General features: G+C 39.6%; 2 protein-coding genes and 1 long non-coding RNA gene across 8 annotated transcripts in view; 1 reads left to right on the top strand and 2 right to left on the bottom strand.

The window, feature by feature from the left end:
- TIPIN (TIMELESS interacting protein) overlaps window positions 1-16,927 on the bottom strand; it is a 312,013-nt gene that overhangs the window by 3,971 nt on the left and 291,115 nt on the right. For 2 of the 6 annotated variants that reach the window (XM_074879922.1, XM_074879928.1), the window contains exons 1-4: window positions 3,755-4,284; window positions 3,212-3,370; window positions 1,880-1,973; window positions 880-955 (exon numbers count right to left, since the gene is read on the bottom strand). In XM_074879922.1, coding sequence (XP_074736023.1) covers window positions 880-955; window positions 1,880-1,973; window positions 3,212-3,344 — 303 coding nt within the window. In that variant the 5' untranslated portion in view covers window positions 3,345-3,370; window positions 3,755-4,284. Of the gene's footprint in view, window positions 1-879; window positions 956-1,879; window positions 1,974-3,211; window positions 3,371-3,754; window positions 4,342-16,927 lie in introns of those variants that run through there. The other 4 variants (XM_074879924.1, XM_074879925.1, XM_074879923.1 and 1 more) reach the window with 4 other exon arrangements.
- Window positions 7,975-11,233, bottom strand: LOC141948251 (uncharacterized). The gene is made up of 4 exons (XR_012630403.1): window positions 11,143-11,233; window positions 9,581-9,629; window positions 8,651-8,691; window positions 7,975-8,231 (listed from the first exon to the last, which is right to left on the bottom strand). It is a non-coding gene; the product is annotated as an uncharacterized LOC141948251 (long non-coding RNA).
- The window catches only part of MAP2K1 (mitogen-activated protein kinase kinase 1), a 41,294-nt gene continuing 35,754 nt past the window's right edge, over window positions 11,388-16,927 (top strand). The window contains exon 1 of the mRNA XM_074880191.1: window positions 11,388-11,699. Coding sequence (XP_074736292.1) covers window positions 11,620-11,699 — 80 coding nt within the window. The 5' untranslated portion in view covers window positions 11,388-11,619. The remainder of the gene's footprint in view (window positions 11,700-16,927) is intronic.

Genomic DNA, 16,927 nt, shown 5'->3' with positions numbered 1-16,927 from the left:
AGTGCAATTTCAAGCTATGAGAATAGCAATCTGAGTTCAGGAAGAGAGCCTGCATATACTGTGAACACCCAATAGGCTTCTGAGAAGTTGCCCTTAAACAAACCTAGGTTTGAACCCAGACTGAAAAAAAATCCATAGAGGCACAGCTGGCATTTATTTTGATGTTTAGAACACAGAGAAAAATGTACATCTAAATAACTTTATCTAGTAAAGATTTTTGCTCAGATTGGCAGTATTACCTAGTTTCTTTGTGCCTCCAGTTGTAAAGAAAAAATTTATACCATGAATGTTCTCTGTAAACCAGAGACGCACAGGGGTCCCTGCAAGTGTGCCAATAGTCTAACGACATTTAAGGAAAAATAAGCTTTGTATGTTTAAGCATATCCAAGACAATCAGCCAGTTTGTAGAGAAAATACTGCTTTCTCTTTGCTTAAGTGGTATGTCACACTTTTTTCAATATTAAAAACTTTGGGATAGAAGTGTCACAACAGCCAGAATACTTTAACGGAGGAAACCGAACATGAAATGAGATGGTAAAGGCATTCCAGACATAGTGGGCAGTCATATTCGTCTGCTCCAATTTCAATAAACCTCTTTCTACAGACAACACAAAAAGAGACACAGATGTGATATTCTAGTTCTGGAGCAGAGAAAAAGTTTTAAGATCAAAACATGGATTTTGCCAAAATATTCATGGTTTTTTGGTTTTTGTTTTTTTTAAATTTGCAACTACAAACTCCATCATGGTACATTCAAATACTGCTAGAAAGCTAGCTAACCAGAGTGTAATATCAATTCTCCCCATATCAGATGGGTGGCAGTCTATCAAATCTAGATTGACCTCCCAGGAAACAAAACAAAAGCTCACCATGTCATACCTCATGCCCTTTACCCTTGAACTTTACATTGTCAAACATGTGTCTTAGGGCCGGAAGTCCTCTTTCTGAAATTAACCTGGTAACAGGAAATGGGAGAACTTACTTGAAACCCATGCTTTCTTCTTCTAATTGACAAAAACAACAAAAAAACCCACAAACAGAAAACCCCCCAAAAACTCCCAGCACACGAACAAAAACCCCTCACTTTCCTGTAAATAGCCCAAAGCTACAGAATTTGAGACATGTACAGAATTAGAAGTCATTAAGAAAAAGCACAAAATAGGTAGACTGCTGCAAGACCCAAGACTTTTTTTTTTTTCTAATTTACCATACATGTATTCCAAGTTCAAGTAGCTTTTTGCTTTTGATTACACTGAAAGAAAATCATATGGTCAGTTCTAGTGTCTATACTGGCCAAGTAAAACTAGTTAGATGTGTGACCAGAGCATTCACCTGTGGCATCACCGACTAACTTCATCAAGGTATTTAAAATGGAAGAAACTGAAAGCTCAGATTCTTTTCATCACTTATAAAGAACTTACACCAGTTTTAGTGGTAACAGCAAAGAAAATATTAAAATCCTTTACCTTTATACAGAGTTTATCCAGTTTGTACTTAAGTGTACTTCAGATATTACCTTACAGTCACCATTATACTGAGGTTTTATTTTGAAGTAGACTTTAATTAAATAAAGAAATCTATAGTACTATGTCTGAAGCAAAATAAAGAAGATCCAGCTGGAAAAGTCCTGTGTATAAATATCTTTTAACAAAATATTAGTCATGTACTAAGTCCCAAGGACACTTCAAGAAAGTTAGACAAGTAATAGCAATATATAGGTAGGCAAGGAATAAAAAGGAATTCAGCATGCAACAGGCACTTTCATCTCCAGAACTCTTGATCTTTGGCTTGACTATGACCAAGCAGGGATCACTGTCATCATTCTCCCACAGTAATATACCAAATTCACCACAGAATGAAATAATCTGTAAAAAATTACCTCTGGGCATCTAGTTTAGGCATTGGTCTTTTAACTGACTTCCTTGTAGCTACAGCAGAATCCTTTGTTTGTGACTGCTGGTTTCCATCTGGTTCTAATAAAGAAAATAACATACTTTAAGCATATACTGCAACTGACATCACCTAGAATTGCATCATGCAAATTTATTAAACTTTCTACCCTATTAAAAAGGCAGCGTCACAAGTATTCCATTGCAGGTATAGCACTCCAAACAAATGCCTGCATATTTCACCTTGCTTCTCCCACAAGACAGATTGGAAATAAATCCATCTCTTCAAATATACTGAGGAATCAACTCTTCTAGCAAAGTAGGTTCCTTGGAAGAGAAAATTCTTAATTTAGGACTTTTATATTGTATTTCTGCTGAGAAATGTATGCTGCTTCTAAAAGTTAAGAAACTGAAATTGTCAATAAACATAATTTGATAGGTGTGTCCCAATATTTCCACTAATAGATCTGAAAGACCACCATCACCACGATCAAAAAACAAGGAGGCGATGTGTGACCACAAACAATGTGGCTTTTAAGAACCAAAGTCCATACACTTTTTGATTCGGGCCAGTATATATTATTTGACTGCAACAGACAAGGCAGCACTGTCCATCTCATCTCAGAGCTAGTAATAAATTATCATACTGATTTCTTGATTTACTTTTTGTTACTTTGAACAACAGGAATTCAGAAGTTCCTTCTCTTCACATATCAAGGAATTAAATCTATCCAAAATCCTATTTTCTAGTGAAAATACAAAGCAGGGATCAAGGAAAACATATGTTTAACACTGCAAGCAAATATGAGTAGAAACAAACAATAGTCAAAATAAAAAATCTTTATACTTTCTTTTAGTATATAGTAAGATCTTTTCAGATACAAATAATTAAGTTTTACTGTCCTGAAGTGTCTTGGATTTTTCCTAGGTCATATGCTGTACAAAATCTACCAACATCTCTCTGGAATACTACACTCACCACTCTTATCTCTTCTGAAATCCAAGTCATAAAGGGTAACTATAGATCAGCACTGTATAATTATCTTCACTAACACTTTGTCAGAGAGCTTGAATTTATTTATAAAGATTCATTTGTGTACATATTTTCATAGAATCTACAAAAATAAACTTTTCCCACAAGCTTAGAAGCACAGAATCAATAACAATTTAAATTTATGAAGTGCTTTCTTATCTTCACAAGATTCACACTATTTTTATGGAGTAAACTCAAGGTAGTAAAGTACAACAGCAATAATATTGATTTTACAGCATTTCATTGTCTAGCCTGCAAATCAGGATCTTTAGGAGACATAGGTGTTCACCTCCATTAGCTTGAGCCCATTCAACATCATCTCTTCCTGGAGAGGCAGGAGGTGGAAGAGGTGGGAACGTTTCATCTTCTGTATTCTCATAATCAGGAAGGTCAAACAAGTTGTTCTCTGAAGGATCTGTCATTGCCACAGATCAGCTTTCTTCCCTTCCTGCAGGAAATACCAAAAGCACATAAAGAGAAGCAGAGAGAAGACAAGGCTGCCACAGAACCACATAAACATCAATTAATATACAGTATGTCTACAGCTTTTTTTCGAAAATATTTGCCAACCAGAGAAAATACAAATTAAGTAGCATATACCATACATGCAGACGACACAATCCAGCCTCACTAGGCCGAATAAAATAAGGGCGTGTCATGTTTCAACTCATCCAAGTTACCTGGGACTAGCAGCTACGGGTCACAGGAATAGAACAAAAGAAATGGGATTTCTAACCAAAGCCGTTTACGAAGACAGCCGTTTGCCACTCACATCCTTGATAACCAAAGACTACGGGGAACAGGTTGATAATTTCCCTGATTTACAGCTTACCCACTTAGAAACGCAGTCTGGAGGAGGATTCCCCTTTTCCGGCTCCTTAAGGGAAGCTAATTCCAGAGACTTTAGCACACCCGCCCAACCGAGTTCAGGATGACCCGGCCTCACCACGGCCGCATTCCCGAGGCTTCAAGGAACAGCTCTTTTTTAAGGAACAAGCTGTGTCTCATACGGCTTTAGTAACGAGAGGACACCCGAAGCAGCTCCGTCTACACTGACCTTCGGAGGTGAGCGAGCTCCCTCCGGGCTGCGAGACTCCCACGGAGACTGAGGGAGTCGAAAGAGGGCAGCGGAGGAGCTCGCCAGAGTCTCCAGGGCCAGACCTCAGAGCTCCAACCCGCCGGGCGCCACACAGGCCCCACTCCCCTCGCACCGCCACAGCAGCCCCGAGGCGCGCGGACACTGGGGCGGGGGCTCTCCCCCTCCCACCGGCGAGAAGCGGGACAAAGAGGGCTCCTCACCCACGTTCCGAGGGGAGACAGCTCCGCGCCGCCTCCCGCGCACCCCGAGCCGCCCCACACCTCCCCGGGCTACCTCCGGTTCCTGTCCCGGGCAGCGGCTGCGGCGGCGGGTTGGCAGCGCGCCGCGGAAATATCGCGAGAACCGCAAATCTCGCGAGCTCCCGAGAGGGCCAGCTAAGGAGAGCGGTCAGCCGGCAGCGGGCCAGTGCGCATGCGCGACAGCTCCGTGGCGGCGGTTTTGGCGCCAAAACCCCATGGGCGAGGGGCGGGGCTGTAGCGCTGAGGCGTTTCCAGAGCTGGGGCGGTGGTTTCCTGCGTTGGTCTTCGGGTGAGCTTTAGTGTCACCTCTTCCGGCAGAAGTTACTGCGGATGAGTTTTATTCGAAGCATTTAAGGTTGCTAGGCCCCACGGTGAATCAGTTCCAGGAACAGTATTGAAAATAGTGTACATGGAGCCCTTTCTCACTTCCCTACCTCTGAGGAAAGGACTTCCAGGACAGGTAGTGATCCCAAGCTTTTTCTCCATACAAGTGCCAGCTAGAGCCTTCTGGTAATTTAAAACTAAACAGTTTGCAATTGGCCAGGCTGTAATAAATACACCAAGCTCTCTGACATTTGGCAGCTGTGTGTTTAAAATGCCATTTAAGGACTTGTACTGCAGGCTGCAGAAACAGAAGAGAGGCTCCAGGCTATCATCTCCAGTGCTGTTGCATCTGAAAAATTCTGTTTCCATATTTTTCAGATCGGTCTATAGAAGTGTATCTGACTTAAATTATAGGCTCTTCATTTAAGCAAAATGTGAGAAATTCATGACAAATATTAATACATTAAAGGCACTGATTTTCCTTTATTTCTTTAATGCATTCCTTCTAATATGACAAAATCAATTGCAGTTACTTTCCAGTTAACTGTATTATCCTTTAGTCAAAATTATTTTAACAATGTTTAAAATGTGTATTTCCAAATGCAGCAGCATCTTTTATAGTCAAGAATACATTAAGTAGAGGGAAAACACATTAATGGATTTGTTAGCATTGAATCCATTTATCTTCGTAGATATGGCCGATTTCTTCAACTGACCAAGGCACATGAAGTACGAAAATAAACACAAAGATGTACTAATAATTATAGATCAAGTGCTGCTAATTTCCAGCTCAAAACACTGTAAAGATTTGTCATATAAAGTTACTGAAAATCAGATTTCTATATGATGAGCTCTTTACATTGAAAATAATAGTCACTCTTTATATTCAAAAATCTTTATGAAGAAATAAATTCTCTTTCAGGTGTAGCCTACATATCTGATTCATAACAGTGTGAGACATCTTTTCATGTGAATGTTTTAATATTTAATGTGGGTGTTTTTTATATGTGAAGTAATTGGGTTTTAAATACTTAGCTAATGTCAGTCGACATTATTAGAGGCTCAAGATTTTAAAATTCCCTTAAGTCCCTGCATATTTTCTGCAATACCAACTGTTAAGTGAAAAGAAATAGCATAGTAGGGTTCTCCAGGAGCAAAGGCAGGGAGAAGGTAGTATTAATGTACGTGGCTGGATGGTCTCCATATACCCAGGTCAGTCTGCAGAAGCAGACCTCTGTCCTGTGGTGTTTTGTCTTAACAGATATGAAAAAAAGTTCTGGAAAGGTATAAAAAATACTATACAAAGGTTAAAGCAAAAGATCACTTACAGTCTCTGCAGAGGAGTACAGTGTTACAAAAGCAACCGTATTTATGCAACTTGGATTAATCAATATTTTTTGAAGAGTGTTTAATTAGAGACTGGACTTGATGACCTAGGTGGTTCTTTGCAGTCCTATGTTCCTAATTAAATGAAAAGCATAAGCTGGCAGGCATTGATTATTGTTTTTTCCTCAGGAAATGAATAACCAGCCACATGCTGATAAAATAATAAGTCAGGAAAAAAACCCCATAGCTTGCCTCTATGCTAGAAAACACTTCTGGTTTCTAGTTTAGGTGAAATGGAAATATTACTTGTTTCTGTACTGAATAGTGTAATTTTGTTAGAAAAACTGCAGAAAATTAGCACCTTATTTTATATTTCAGTCTCATTTCCTGTTTTATGTTACACATAATATATGGCAAATAAAATCTGTAAAATGGATAATTGGCTACTTCTACATTTGAAGGGTTTTACTCCTATGGTAGTAGTACATGTCCTGCAGAAACCCTCTAAGTATTATGTTGGCAAACCTGTTCCTGCAATAAACCCTGGGCAAAACTGGTACCATTGTAGCTGTGTTAGTGGAAGATCACATCTTCAGCAAACTTCAGCTATTTGTGATTTACACCTTGCTAATCTAATCTAAACTTCATATTATACAGTCATCTTAAACATTAATTTCTAAGCTTTTAGTATATTACTAAACATTTAAGATTGTGTTCTGATCCATAGTGATCTTTCCAATTTCTGCTTCCTGAGGAAAACAAGATGTGCAAGACAGCTTGTGATCTCTGGCTGTTTGAAAGTCAGTCTCTCTGTCAGCCCCTTTCTAATAATTTTTGATCCTGTTGGACAATTTAAATCAAATTTGAATCCAGCTTCTTAAATTCCATTGCTTCTGAGACTTAAGTATTTCCTTAAATTGCTTTGTTAACCACTAAATAGATTAAGAAGTATTAAATCTTACAAATAAAAGTTTTCATGCATATGTTTTGGCAGTAAAATATGCAGCTTTATGTGGCAATCGAGTTTTAGAAGTTAGATTAATTTAGTGATGCAATTAATCTATATAATAATCACTTTTTCCTTTTCATGCAAGAAACTAGACAAAATTCAGGTTTCCATGATGGAAAAAAAGTGATAACGAAGACGAGCTTCTTTGTTCCATTTCTATTTAGAGAGACATATTTTAGAACTATTATTCCAAGCAGTGGTGGAATCAATAAATCAAAAAGTCTCCCTGCTCAGTCTTTCATAGAAATTACACTGTCTTCTATTTTTTCTTCATCTTTTCCTCTGTGATCCACCTTCAGAAACACCTGTTTGTAAAGCAAAATGCAGCTCCTTCCACAGAGAATATTCAAATTCCCAAACCACATGTTTTGTTTTGGCTGGGGAAAGATGCTTATTTTTAGTTGCAAATGCACTGAAGTTAAACCTCTTTGTTTTACAGAAGTTTAAACCAACCTACAACAATCTTGAAACATTTTAAATGTGCTCATCACATAAAACTGGTCGTTCAGTACACCCATCAGTGTGACCACCATTTTAAAAAAACAACAACAACAAAACAAATAAGGTGTCTTATGAGGCTTCCAGCAAATCCCAGAGGCCACTGAGCTTTCAGGTACCTCTGAGGTTCCAGGGGTACGATAGTGCCTGAGGAACTCAGCGGGGGCAGAAATGAAAATGATTCCTGCGGTGGCATCAGTCCATATGCCCGTGACTTTATGTCTATATTCAGTCAATTCAGAATATCTTTGGGTTTGTACTATAGGCCAAAAGGACTTTAAAAGAGCTGAGTGAATTCAGTAATTTTTCAAAAATTCCACAGTACTATGTTTGCAGTGCAAGAATGAAGTGCTCCAGAGGAGGGAGCTGTCTCTTAATAGCTGGGATTGGATGAAGGGAGTATGTCTTTGAACTGCAAAGCTGTGAAAAGAATAATTTAATCTTTTCTACTTTAGAAATTAATCAGATGTTAGGAACGATATGGCATTTTCAGATAATGTATAGGGAAGTTCATTCATAATGTCAGTTTCTATAAAAGTATTAATGACTACTTTGAGTAAAATTATTATTTTACTTTTGCAAACCACAAAAAATTAAAACATTAAATTCAGAGCAGTTCTTTATACAAAGTATTTACAAGACAAGTTTTGTTATGGAATTTACTCTGCACTGTTACTGTCAGCTGAGTCAGTCAATGTGATCCACACTTCTTTATTGCTGTGTTTCAAACATTCTTTGTAGCAAAACCTCTGCTTTCCGTAGATGTGTCCAGTTGTTCATCTGTTTGTGTAGGCTTTTTTTCTGATGGAGAAGACTAAAGAATGTTACAAGGACAAAAATAATTCAAACTCTATATGAAAATTCACAATTCACAATTAAAATTCTTCTTTGTTCAGTCCAAATATTTAAAATAAAAACTTCTTTGCAATAATCTTTTCAGAGAAAAAGAGGCCATACTTTGCAACATAGTAGAATAACCATAGTTGCATAACTCGTGGGCAATTATGGCATAGTGCAACTGCAATTATACGAGGCATATATAGTAATTGTGCCTTCAATACCTGTCTAACATTCACATCTTCTCTGCAAAGGAGTTCAGTGTTTCAGACAAAGGAGTCCTTAAGTTTCCCCACACAGAGTTGTATAAAGAGAAAAACAACCTCAGCCACAACTCAATGTCGTCTTCAGAAAAAAAAATCTGGTTTTAGCATAGATTGATACTTCATGACTTACTGTAAATGCTAGTCATTCAATTTTGCTATAGCATCTTAATCCTGTGGAAAAAACCAAAATAACACATAATTAAAAATTCTCAACCATATAAATACAGATTTCTTCTATTTTAATTTGTGGCTGAACCACCTCATTGGAGTCTAAAACCTGTCCACAGTTGTCAAGAAGTTACTAATTTGAGTGAGGATTCTTATGTCTGCATTGTATATGAAAAAGACCCTATCACTTCAAAAGTTAGGGAATCTCAGCAGAAAAAATGTTTTATGGAGTGAGTGCTAAAGAGCATGTGACTGACAACTCCTGCATAAGATGGAGGTCACCGCCTTTGCGCTGAAACCACACGCGTAGCGTTTGTTACGGGCTCTGAAAGCAGCAGGAGCGTGTGAACAGTTCCCACTCCTCACCCAGAGACACAAACGCAGTTCTGAAGCAACCACTGGAGCAGCTGCCTGGCAAGGAAGAAAGGCATTTCTAGGCATTGATCTTTTTCTGCTCTCAGGCAAAAGAAATAAAGCACAGAAATATAATATGTTATAGTGGTCAGCACTGGAACTGCCAAAGAAACTGATTTTTCACTCTTCTACCCAGTACCAAGCCATTAACCACCACCTTAGCAACAAAGTCATTGGGTGCTGCTTCTGTTCTTGGCTCACACATGTCTGTGAGAGATTTCATTTACCACTCAAGCAAATTTACGAGTAACTGTAGAGTCTTTTCGTCTAGATGTGTCACATTTGTCGACAGATTAGAGCACTGTACAGTACAAAACCTTACTATAGTAGTGGTAAGAAATTCTCATCTGTATCAGAAAGCAGAAGAAATCTGCTTAATGCGTAACTTCTCAGGTTACAGGCCTTTAAAGAGTTTTCATCTTACTTCAGCTGGATTCAGACCATGAGAAATTAATCTTCCGAAGAAGCACAAACTTACCAAACTTGTTTACACATCTCAGCAGCAGAGGCAGGATTGTAATGTCACTCTGTTCACAAAAGACAGATACATGTAACTCCTTTTATCTCCTGAATCTTATTGTATGATTAGCCTATAAATGTCATTGTTACACTGCAATGTGTAATATCCCACCTGGCTTTGTTGATCCAAACAGGACCATTGGTGGTACTCTAATATTCCATTTCCCTCCCAAGATCTACAACTAAATAACAGGAATCTTTAAATTTAAATTCCCCTTCTTGGAAAGAGAATTTCTATGGAGGAACAGCTGCTACTGACTGAAGAAAAAGGATATCTATTACTCTTAAAGCAATTTTGCCTACCCTGGAAGAGACCACCGTTGGACTGGAGCAAGGCTGTTTGGGCGTGCTTACAAAGGGTTTGTCACAGGCTGTACACGTTTCAGGCTGACGGATCAGCACTGTTTCAGCTGCCCAGGGCACACCCGCCCGCGTCCAGCGGAGCTGTTGCAGGACATTGGCATCTCACCTGTTCGCCACCGCTTCCCCAGTGGGCTCCCACTGCTTCCACTGCTCTTAATGGTGTGGTTCATGCCACAGTATTATGTGGCAGACTTGTTTTCTAAAAAATCAGTTTATAGATGTGTGGAAGAAAGTGGATGTTAAAGCAGTGCTCAGTTTAAATCCCATGCGGAAGCTTTTTTCAGCAGTAATGTGGCTTTTGTTCTCCAAAACGTTAACCACGTATTTGTGATGGTGTTCTTCTCTCCAGAATTACCCATCTAAAACAGACACTGTTCTTTCCGTGGCGTGAGATCACGGCCTTGCTCTCTAATAGTTCAGCACTTGCATGTTCAGGACTTCTATATCTAACCTTAAACTGTCAGAGAAGCAGTGGGTTCATAAAGTACAATCCCCACATACAACACTGATGTTTTAATTTATTTTGTAAATCATACTTCGTCAGCTATACAGTCTTGCTTTTGTATGCCATAACATGATAGAGAGCTCCTGGCAAATAAAGTTTTCTTGGTTTTTAGGTTCACTAAATGTAATTGCAAAAATCTATAGAGACAGAAAATCATAGAACTTCACAAAAATGTACACACGTAAAACCATCATCACATTAATGGGTGGAATATATGTGACCAAATCTGGCCATTCCTAGTAGCTACAGCAGTGCTTTTCATTTTCATACTCATTTTACTATTTATAATTCACAGTTTTGTAACTGCAATCCTCAGTTTCCATTTTTAATTCAGGCATTTACTTTGGGAAAAATTTAGCAGCCGTTAGTACCCCAGCTGAGGCTTATGTTTTAATTATAAATACAGTAGCTACCACATCGGGGTACATTAATGTTTGCATACGAGGGAGATAAATAAACTGCTCCATAAAACATCGTTTTAACAACGGGGTTTCTCTGCGGAGAAAACGACGTCGCTCGTTGGAAGCAGCTATTTTTAATTAGTCGCTATGAGAATTCTCAAAAAATCAACGAAACCTAAACAAAAGCCCCAGCCCAAAAAGTTTTACGCTAAAGTCATAAACCGTATGAAGTGGGGCAGAGTGGTACGGTACCGGTAACCGGAGGGGAGCGAGTCCCCCGCGACGTGCGAGCCCGAGAGCTGCGGGCAGAGCGCGGTCAGGGCAGGGCTTCAGCGGGGCTTCGCTCCCCTCTAGTGCGCATGCGCCTACCCAGCGTGTCTGCGCACCGGGCAGGCCGGGACGGTACGCGCAGGCGCAGTCCCGACGAAGGGCACATTTTGAGCCCGGGCAGTTTTTCCCCGTCGGGAGCTGCCGGGAGGGAGCTCGGTGCTGCTCCGGCGGGGGAGGTCGGCGCTGGGCGGGCGGGAGGGGCGGCGGAGGCGCGGCCGGGGTCTGGAGGCGGCACTAGCACAGGCACTTGCCTGCTGAGGAGGCTGCCTGCAGCCCGCGGGGGTACCGGCGGTGAGGGGAGCCCTCAACTTTGCTCCGCCGCAGGAAGTCCCTCGAACCTGGCCGAAGTGGGGCGGGGGCTTCTCCGTCCGATACGCTCTGCGCCGTCTGGGGGCGAAAATGCCGAAGAAGAAGCCCGGGCCAATTCAGCTCAACCCCGCTCCGGATGGCTCCGCCGTCAACGGGACCAGCTCTGCAGAGTGAGTGAAGGCGGTTGCGGGGGGGGCCGGGGCTCTGGCGGGGCTGCCCGCGCTCTGCGGCGGCCGCCGTCCCGCGTCCCTGAGGTGAGGGGCGCGGCCTCCCCGGCTGGAGCCTGCCCGGAGCGCTGGGGTGGCCGCCTGGGACCGGCCCCCGCCGCTGCGCCCCCGGGAAGAGCGCGGGTCCGAGGCGGTGAAGTGGCACCAGCGCTGCTGGGTTAGTTTCTCCTTAAGCCGTCTTGCTTTAAACCGGCACGGCCTGGTTTCCAGAAAAATCAAAATTATTGATTCCTGGGGGTGCGTGCCCCCTTCCTGGTAGCTGCCGAGAGTCTCCTCAACGGAATAAGTGGGTGGTGTCTTTGGCAATAAGCAAACTTCTGTCAGATATGCAAGGTAAATAAGCTGGGGAAAAAAATAGAGGAAAACTTGCATAACTCTCTTCTCGTAGTCCATAATGGTATCCACTGAATTCTTAGCTTATATAATTATCTACTAAGTGCCAAATCCTACATTTCTGTTAGTGTATTTCATAAATGTGTGTGGGAGAAATGATACTGAAAATCACGGATGTGTAAAAAGGTGTTCTGTTTCTCCCCTTGTCCTTGGCTTTAAACCAAACTAACACTAGTTTCAGTAAATCTGTTTTTCACTAATTAGCATGTTATGCTTGATGTGTCAGTGAGCATGTTTGAAGAAAATGCTTCTGAGCTTTCCTGTGTGTAATACAAATATTACACTATAAATGTGTGGAAGGTAGGTCTAAGCAAATCATGGGGTAGGTACACTTGCAGGGGGGGAAAAAGACTGAACAGTAGATTGGTACATGTTGTTTACAAAGCCTCTGTTGAGGTTTATGGGTCTGGGTGAGCATGGTGGCTTCAGTTACGCAGATAAAGTGCCAGCACTCTAAAGTAATGAAGTGTTATAAAAGGTTTTTCTTTGAGGTTAACAGGTCTGTGTTCATCAATTAATTTTTAGATTAAGGTGATGGGCTAACTCTTAACTGAGCCTCGAAACAAAGACACATCTTGGAAGAACAGATTCCTGTCCCTGTATGGTCAGCTCAGTCCCCTCTTGGATATGTAAACTGAGCTCTGATATGCTTATGTACAGCTGTGACAGAGGGCATCTGAGACAGAATTGCAGTGAGAGGTACAAGTCTTGGGCTCCACATGTATCATTGTTGCCACGTTTTCAGACAGGCTCAGATCTCATTTAACCACATCTCAAAAGAAAAAAAAATCAGCATCTAGTAGCTCTAGCAGTGACATTTCTAGCAAACTCTTTTGATGATTAACTGAGAGATGAGCTGTTTAAAAACTATTCTTTGGCAGGAGTTACTGATTGTATCTAAGCATTATGATCTGGATATTATGCAGTTTTTGTTCTGGATTGATAGGGGGAAAATATTGTATTTGTCTGCATAGCACTTTCCAGTTGATTTTTCTTCAAGGTAGTTGGGGATACAGTGATTTAGTCTTCAGGGATCCCCGTTGCATATTAGTCTTGTTTTATAGAATAAATCTGATATGCCTATTACTTACTTAATACCTGAAGTTAATCACCAAACACGCAATATATTAACTATTGTATTTCTTCACTCGAGAAATGTCATTAATTTTAAATTGTTTTTACATATCTGATACTCATTTACTTGTTTGGAACCTTTGGAGACTCATGGGAATGTTCAGTCTTGTTTACGCTGATGAACTATCTTGCTTTATTTTCTGTTTTGTATGTTGATTTGTTTCCTAAACTTCTGCTCTTTGTCGTACATAAGACCTTATACCCAGATTTTGCCAGGCTTGGAGATGTATCAAGTGTTTTTAAAAGAAGTAGCTTAGTGAAAGTAGATCCAGCAACCTGTTGTTCTGTAAACAGCCAGAATTAATTAATTGTGGAAATACCCCTCATCCTGCTAATATTAAATCCTCATTGTGAAAGATTTTAAACAGCAAATAATAGTTGCATCAGATTTTGGAAATGTTTTTGGAATTAAATTGAAAATGGTTTTGGTTTTTTTTTCTTCATCTGTAAGATTGTTTCTATTTTTTCCTCTCCTGCTCTGCGCTTTTTTCCCCTTTGGTTACTGCTTGAAATCAACAGTAGAGGTGTTTGTTGGCCTGTGTACATTGTCAAGCGTTTCAAGTATGCTGTGCATCTGTGGATTACCATATTAACACTTTCTAAAGCTGTGTTCCTGGTATAATGGAATTTTGGCTATGTGAGTCTCCAGTTACTCATTTGCTTCCACCATATACAAACCTGTCATTTTGCAAATGATCTTGGATGCTTCCCTGTTCTTTTTCGGAGAAGAGAACCTCTCCAGACAAAGAATGAAAAAAGCTCAAATTACTTAGCTAAGTAAAATGAAGATGCAGAGCGAGGTGATATGACTGATGTCTGTAAATGCATGAAGGACCTGAATATCCAGAAGGAAGGAAGTTATTTAGGCCCAAAGGCAATGGTGGCACAAAATCAAATGGATATGTATTGGCCATCTGTGGTTGTACATTGGAATTCAGAAACTTTCTATCTGTCAGAGGTGGAAGGTTCTGTAACATATTCTGATGGGTATTTGACCCCCAGAATCTCTTGCTAGTTTTAAAATATTGAAGCTTAATACTTTTAGGAATGAGTACATATGATACTTTGGCTTCCTGGCAGAAAGGAAGGGGAAAGGGAGGAAGTGAAAGAAGGGGCTGGATGATTCAGGATGTCCTGCTTTCCATTCCTGTCTTGTCCTCTATCTTCATCCTTATTTGGTGATGGGAACTCATTGACTAGAGTAAGAAAAATCTGTAGCATGAGGTGTAGGGCTTTAAGAAGTATGCACACGAGGCCGGGTTCTCGCTTGCATGACACCTTTCTTTTTTTTTTTTTTTCTTTTCCCTGGCAAGGTTATATAAAGGAGAGTTAGGGTACTTGCAGTTTAAATACATGTATACTGAATATTTTAATGAAAATTTGACATTGTTTTTCTCTGACAACAGTTTTTGTTATTTGTAGCAATTAATTATTTGTACAGGATGTTATGGTTCTTCTAGGGCCTTCCAAATCCCTAGCTATCCTGCTGGACGATAGAGACAACTTAATAAGAGATTTTCCTATGCTGTGAGCATCACTTCTGTTTTTGACACTTCCTGCTGAGAAGCAGTTGCACAGAGAGAACTGAACCTGTGCTGCTGTTCCTGAGCTATGCATTGCTTCAGATCATGAGAATAATACGGAGATGACATTGGCCAGCTGCAGGTTTAATTTGATTCTGGTACTTTTGGAGCTCCACAGTTATACCTCTGCAGAGATTTTGCAGAGAAAACGGGGAAATAAACTGAATAAACCTAAAAGAAGATTAATAAAAGGAGTGCTTCTCTTTTGGATGAACGTGCTAGGACAGTTTACTGTCTTAATGGCCAAAAGAAACAAGAACAGAATCTCCACTTTCAGTTCCTTTCAAACTTCTGACTCTCTTTGAATATGTGACAGTTGTTACCCAATTTCTTTGTTTCTCTAAATCCAAACTAGACCCAGAACGTGATGTAGATGCTCTGCAAAGAAGCAGGAGGGTAGGTTTCAAGATAATGCCACCTTCTGTATTACAATAAGTTTTTTGTTCACAGGAAAAGAAAGTTAATTCATGTCATTCTTTAATTGTATCTTTACAAAAAAAGTAAGCAGAAGGAAGGATCATTTATAATGAGAGAGTTAAATTTGATTTAAAATGCCAGGTACAGCTAGGTTTTTAGCTTGCTGCCAGATAAGGGCGTGTATGATGATGGTATGTACAAACCATGCTGAAACAGAAGTTTCACTGTCTCGTCTCAAATAGGGTTTTATATTGAGGTGTGTGTTTTGTGTGGGTTTTTTTTTTCCCCCCTTGGTGAAAACACAACATGAAACTACTACCTAACTGTTCTCTCACACAGCAGAACAGAATTAGGGTACCTTATTGTTCCCCAACTTCGGTTTCTGCTTTCTTTGACACGTTAAGTCTTTTAATGGCTCATCACTGAATACCTGCGCAGCTGGTGCTATGAAAACATTATGGACATGTCAAATTCTTACTGATTTTCAACTGCTTTGGCTTCTTAAAATTGATATTTAATGAGATCCAAATAGATGCTTGATAATTCTTTTTAAATTCAGAACAAATATCTAAACATGACTAAGTTAAAGTGCTTTTGACTGAGAACAAAATGCAGGAGTTCTGTAGTTACAGTCTTGTAATACATTTTTTTAAAAAATCATACTTTTTTTTCATCAGAACCTATTGTCTATAAGTTAGGCTGCATAATGAGTTTTGAAGTGTTCCACAGATCTCAGGAAAGTGCATTAAAATTTATTAGTTAAAATGGTTATATCTAGAAGTGTACATACAGAAAAAAAATTACTAAACCTGTGCCTTGAGATCCTAAATTATGTATAATGAGATAGAATGTCATGGCATATAATGTAGACTATTCACAGCCTGTTTTAAAAGTGCTTACTTGAAAAAGTGAAATAAATAGTCAATACAACATACTTTGTCATGGATCACAACAATCCAATGAGCCACCAACTGAGCATTATAATTATTTTTTTTAGTTCATTTGGCTGTTACAGAAGACATTACTGATTCAGTTAAGCAGTGACAGACATTAATACACATTCTTAAAACTTCTAATTAGAGAAGAGACACTTTCTGATTGCTTTTCCTGTACATCAGTTACATTTGGATATGTCTACAAACCAACTGCTCTAAAGCCTTACTTTTTACCTTGGCTGAGTAATTAAAGACAACTTCTCTGTATTAACTTCTTCTGGTATTATATCTTTAACCTTCCAGAAGTGCCTGGGACTTTGATTAAACATAAAAATGAAAATAATTTTTTTCAGTGCCACTGACTTTATTTTGTGTTGTGTAAGCATTCACATTGAAAAGGTGGTTGGGATTAAAACGTCTTTCTTTTTTGCCATCTGTTTAAAGAATTCCAAAATACAAAAACTGTGTATGTGTTTTAGCAACAACTGGTATCTCCCAAATCAAGCCTAAACTGTGATCTCTGCTCTGGAAAGATGGGGCCAAACAAATCTCAGACATGACATAGCAAGGTATAATATGAGCTAGAATGAGCAGAGTAATATTATTTTCTTGGCGAGGAGGACTAAGGACAGTATGAAAGAATGCTTCTGTTTTGTGCTTAATTAGATAAAACTGTAAACAAAAAAGCAGACAATGGAATTTGCGTCTT

Source organism: Strix uralensis, chromosome 11 (genome assembly GCF_047716275.1).
Source record: "Strix uralensis isolate ZFMK-TIS-50842 chromosome 11, bStrUra1, whole genome shotgun sequence".
Classification (NCBI taxonomy): domain Eukaryota; kingdom Metazoa; phylum Chordata; class Aves; order Strigiformes; family Strigidae; genus Strix; species Strix uralensis.
Note: the sequence above shows the minus strand (reverse complement) of the source record. Positions and strands in the feature narration are given on the sequence as shown.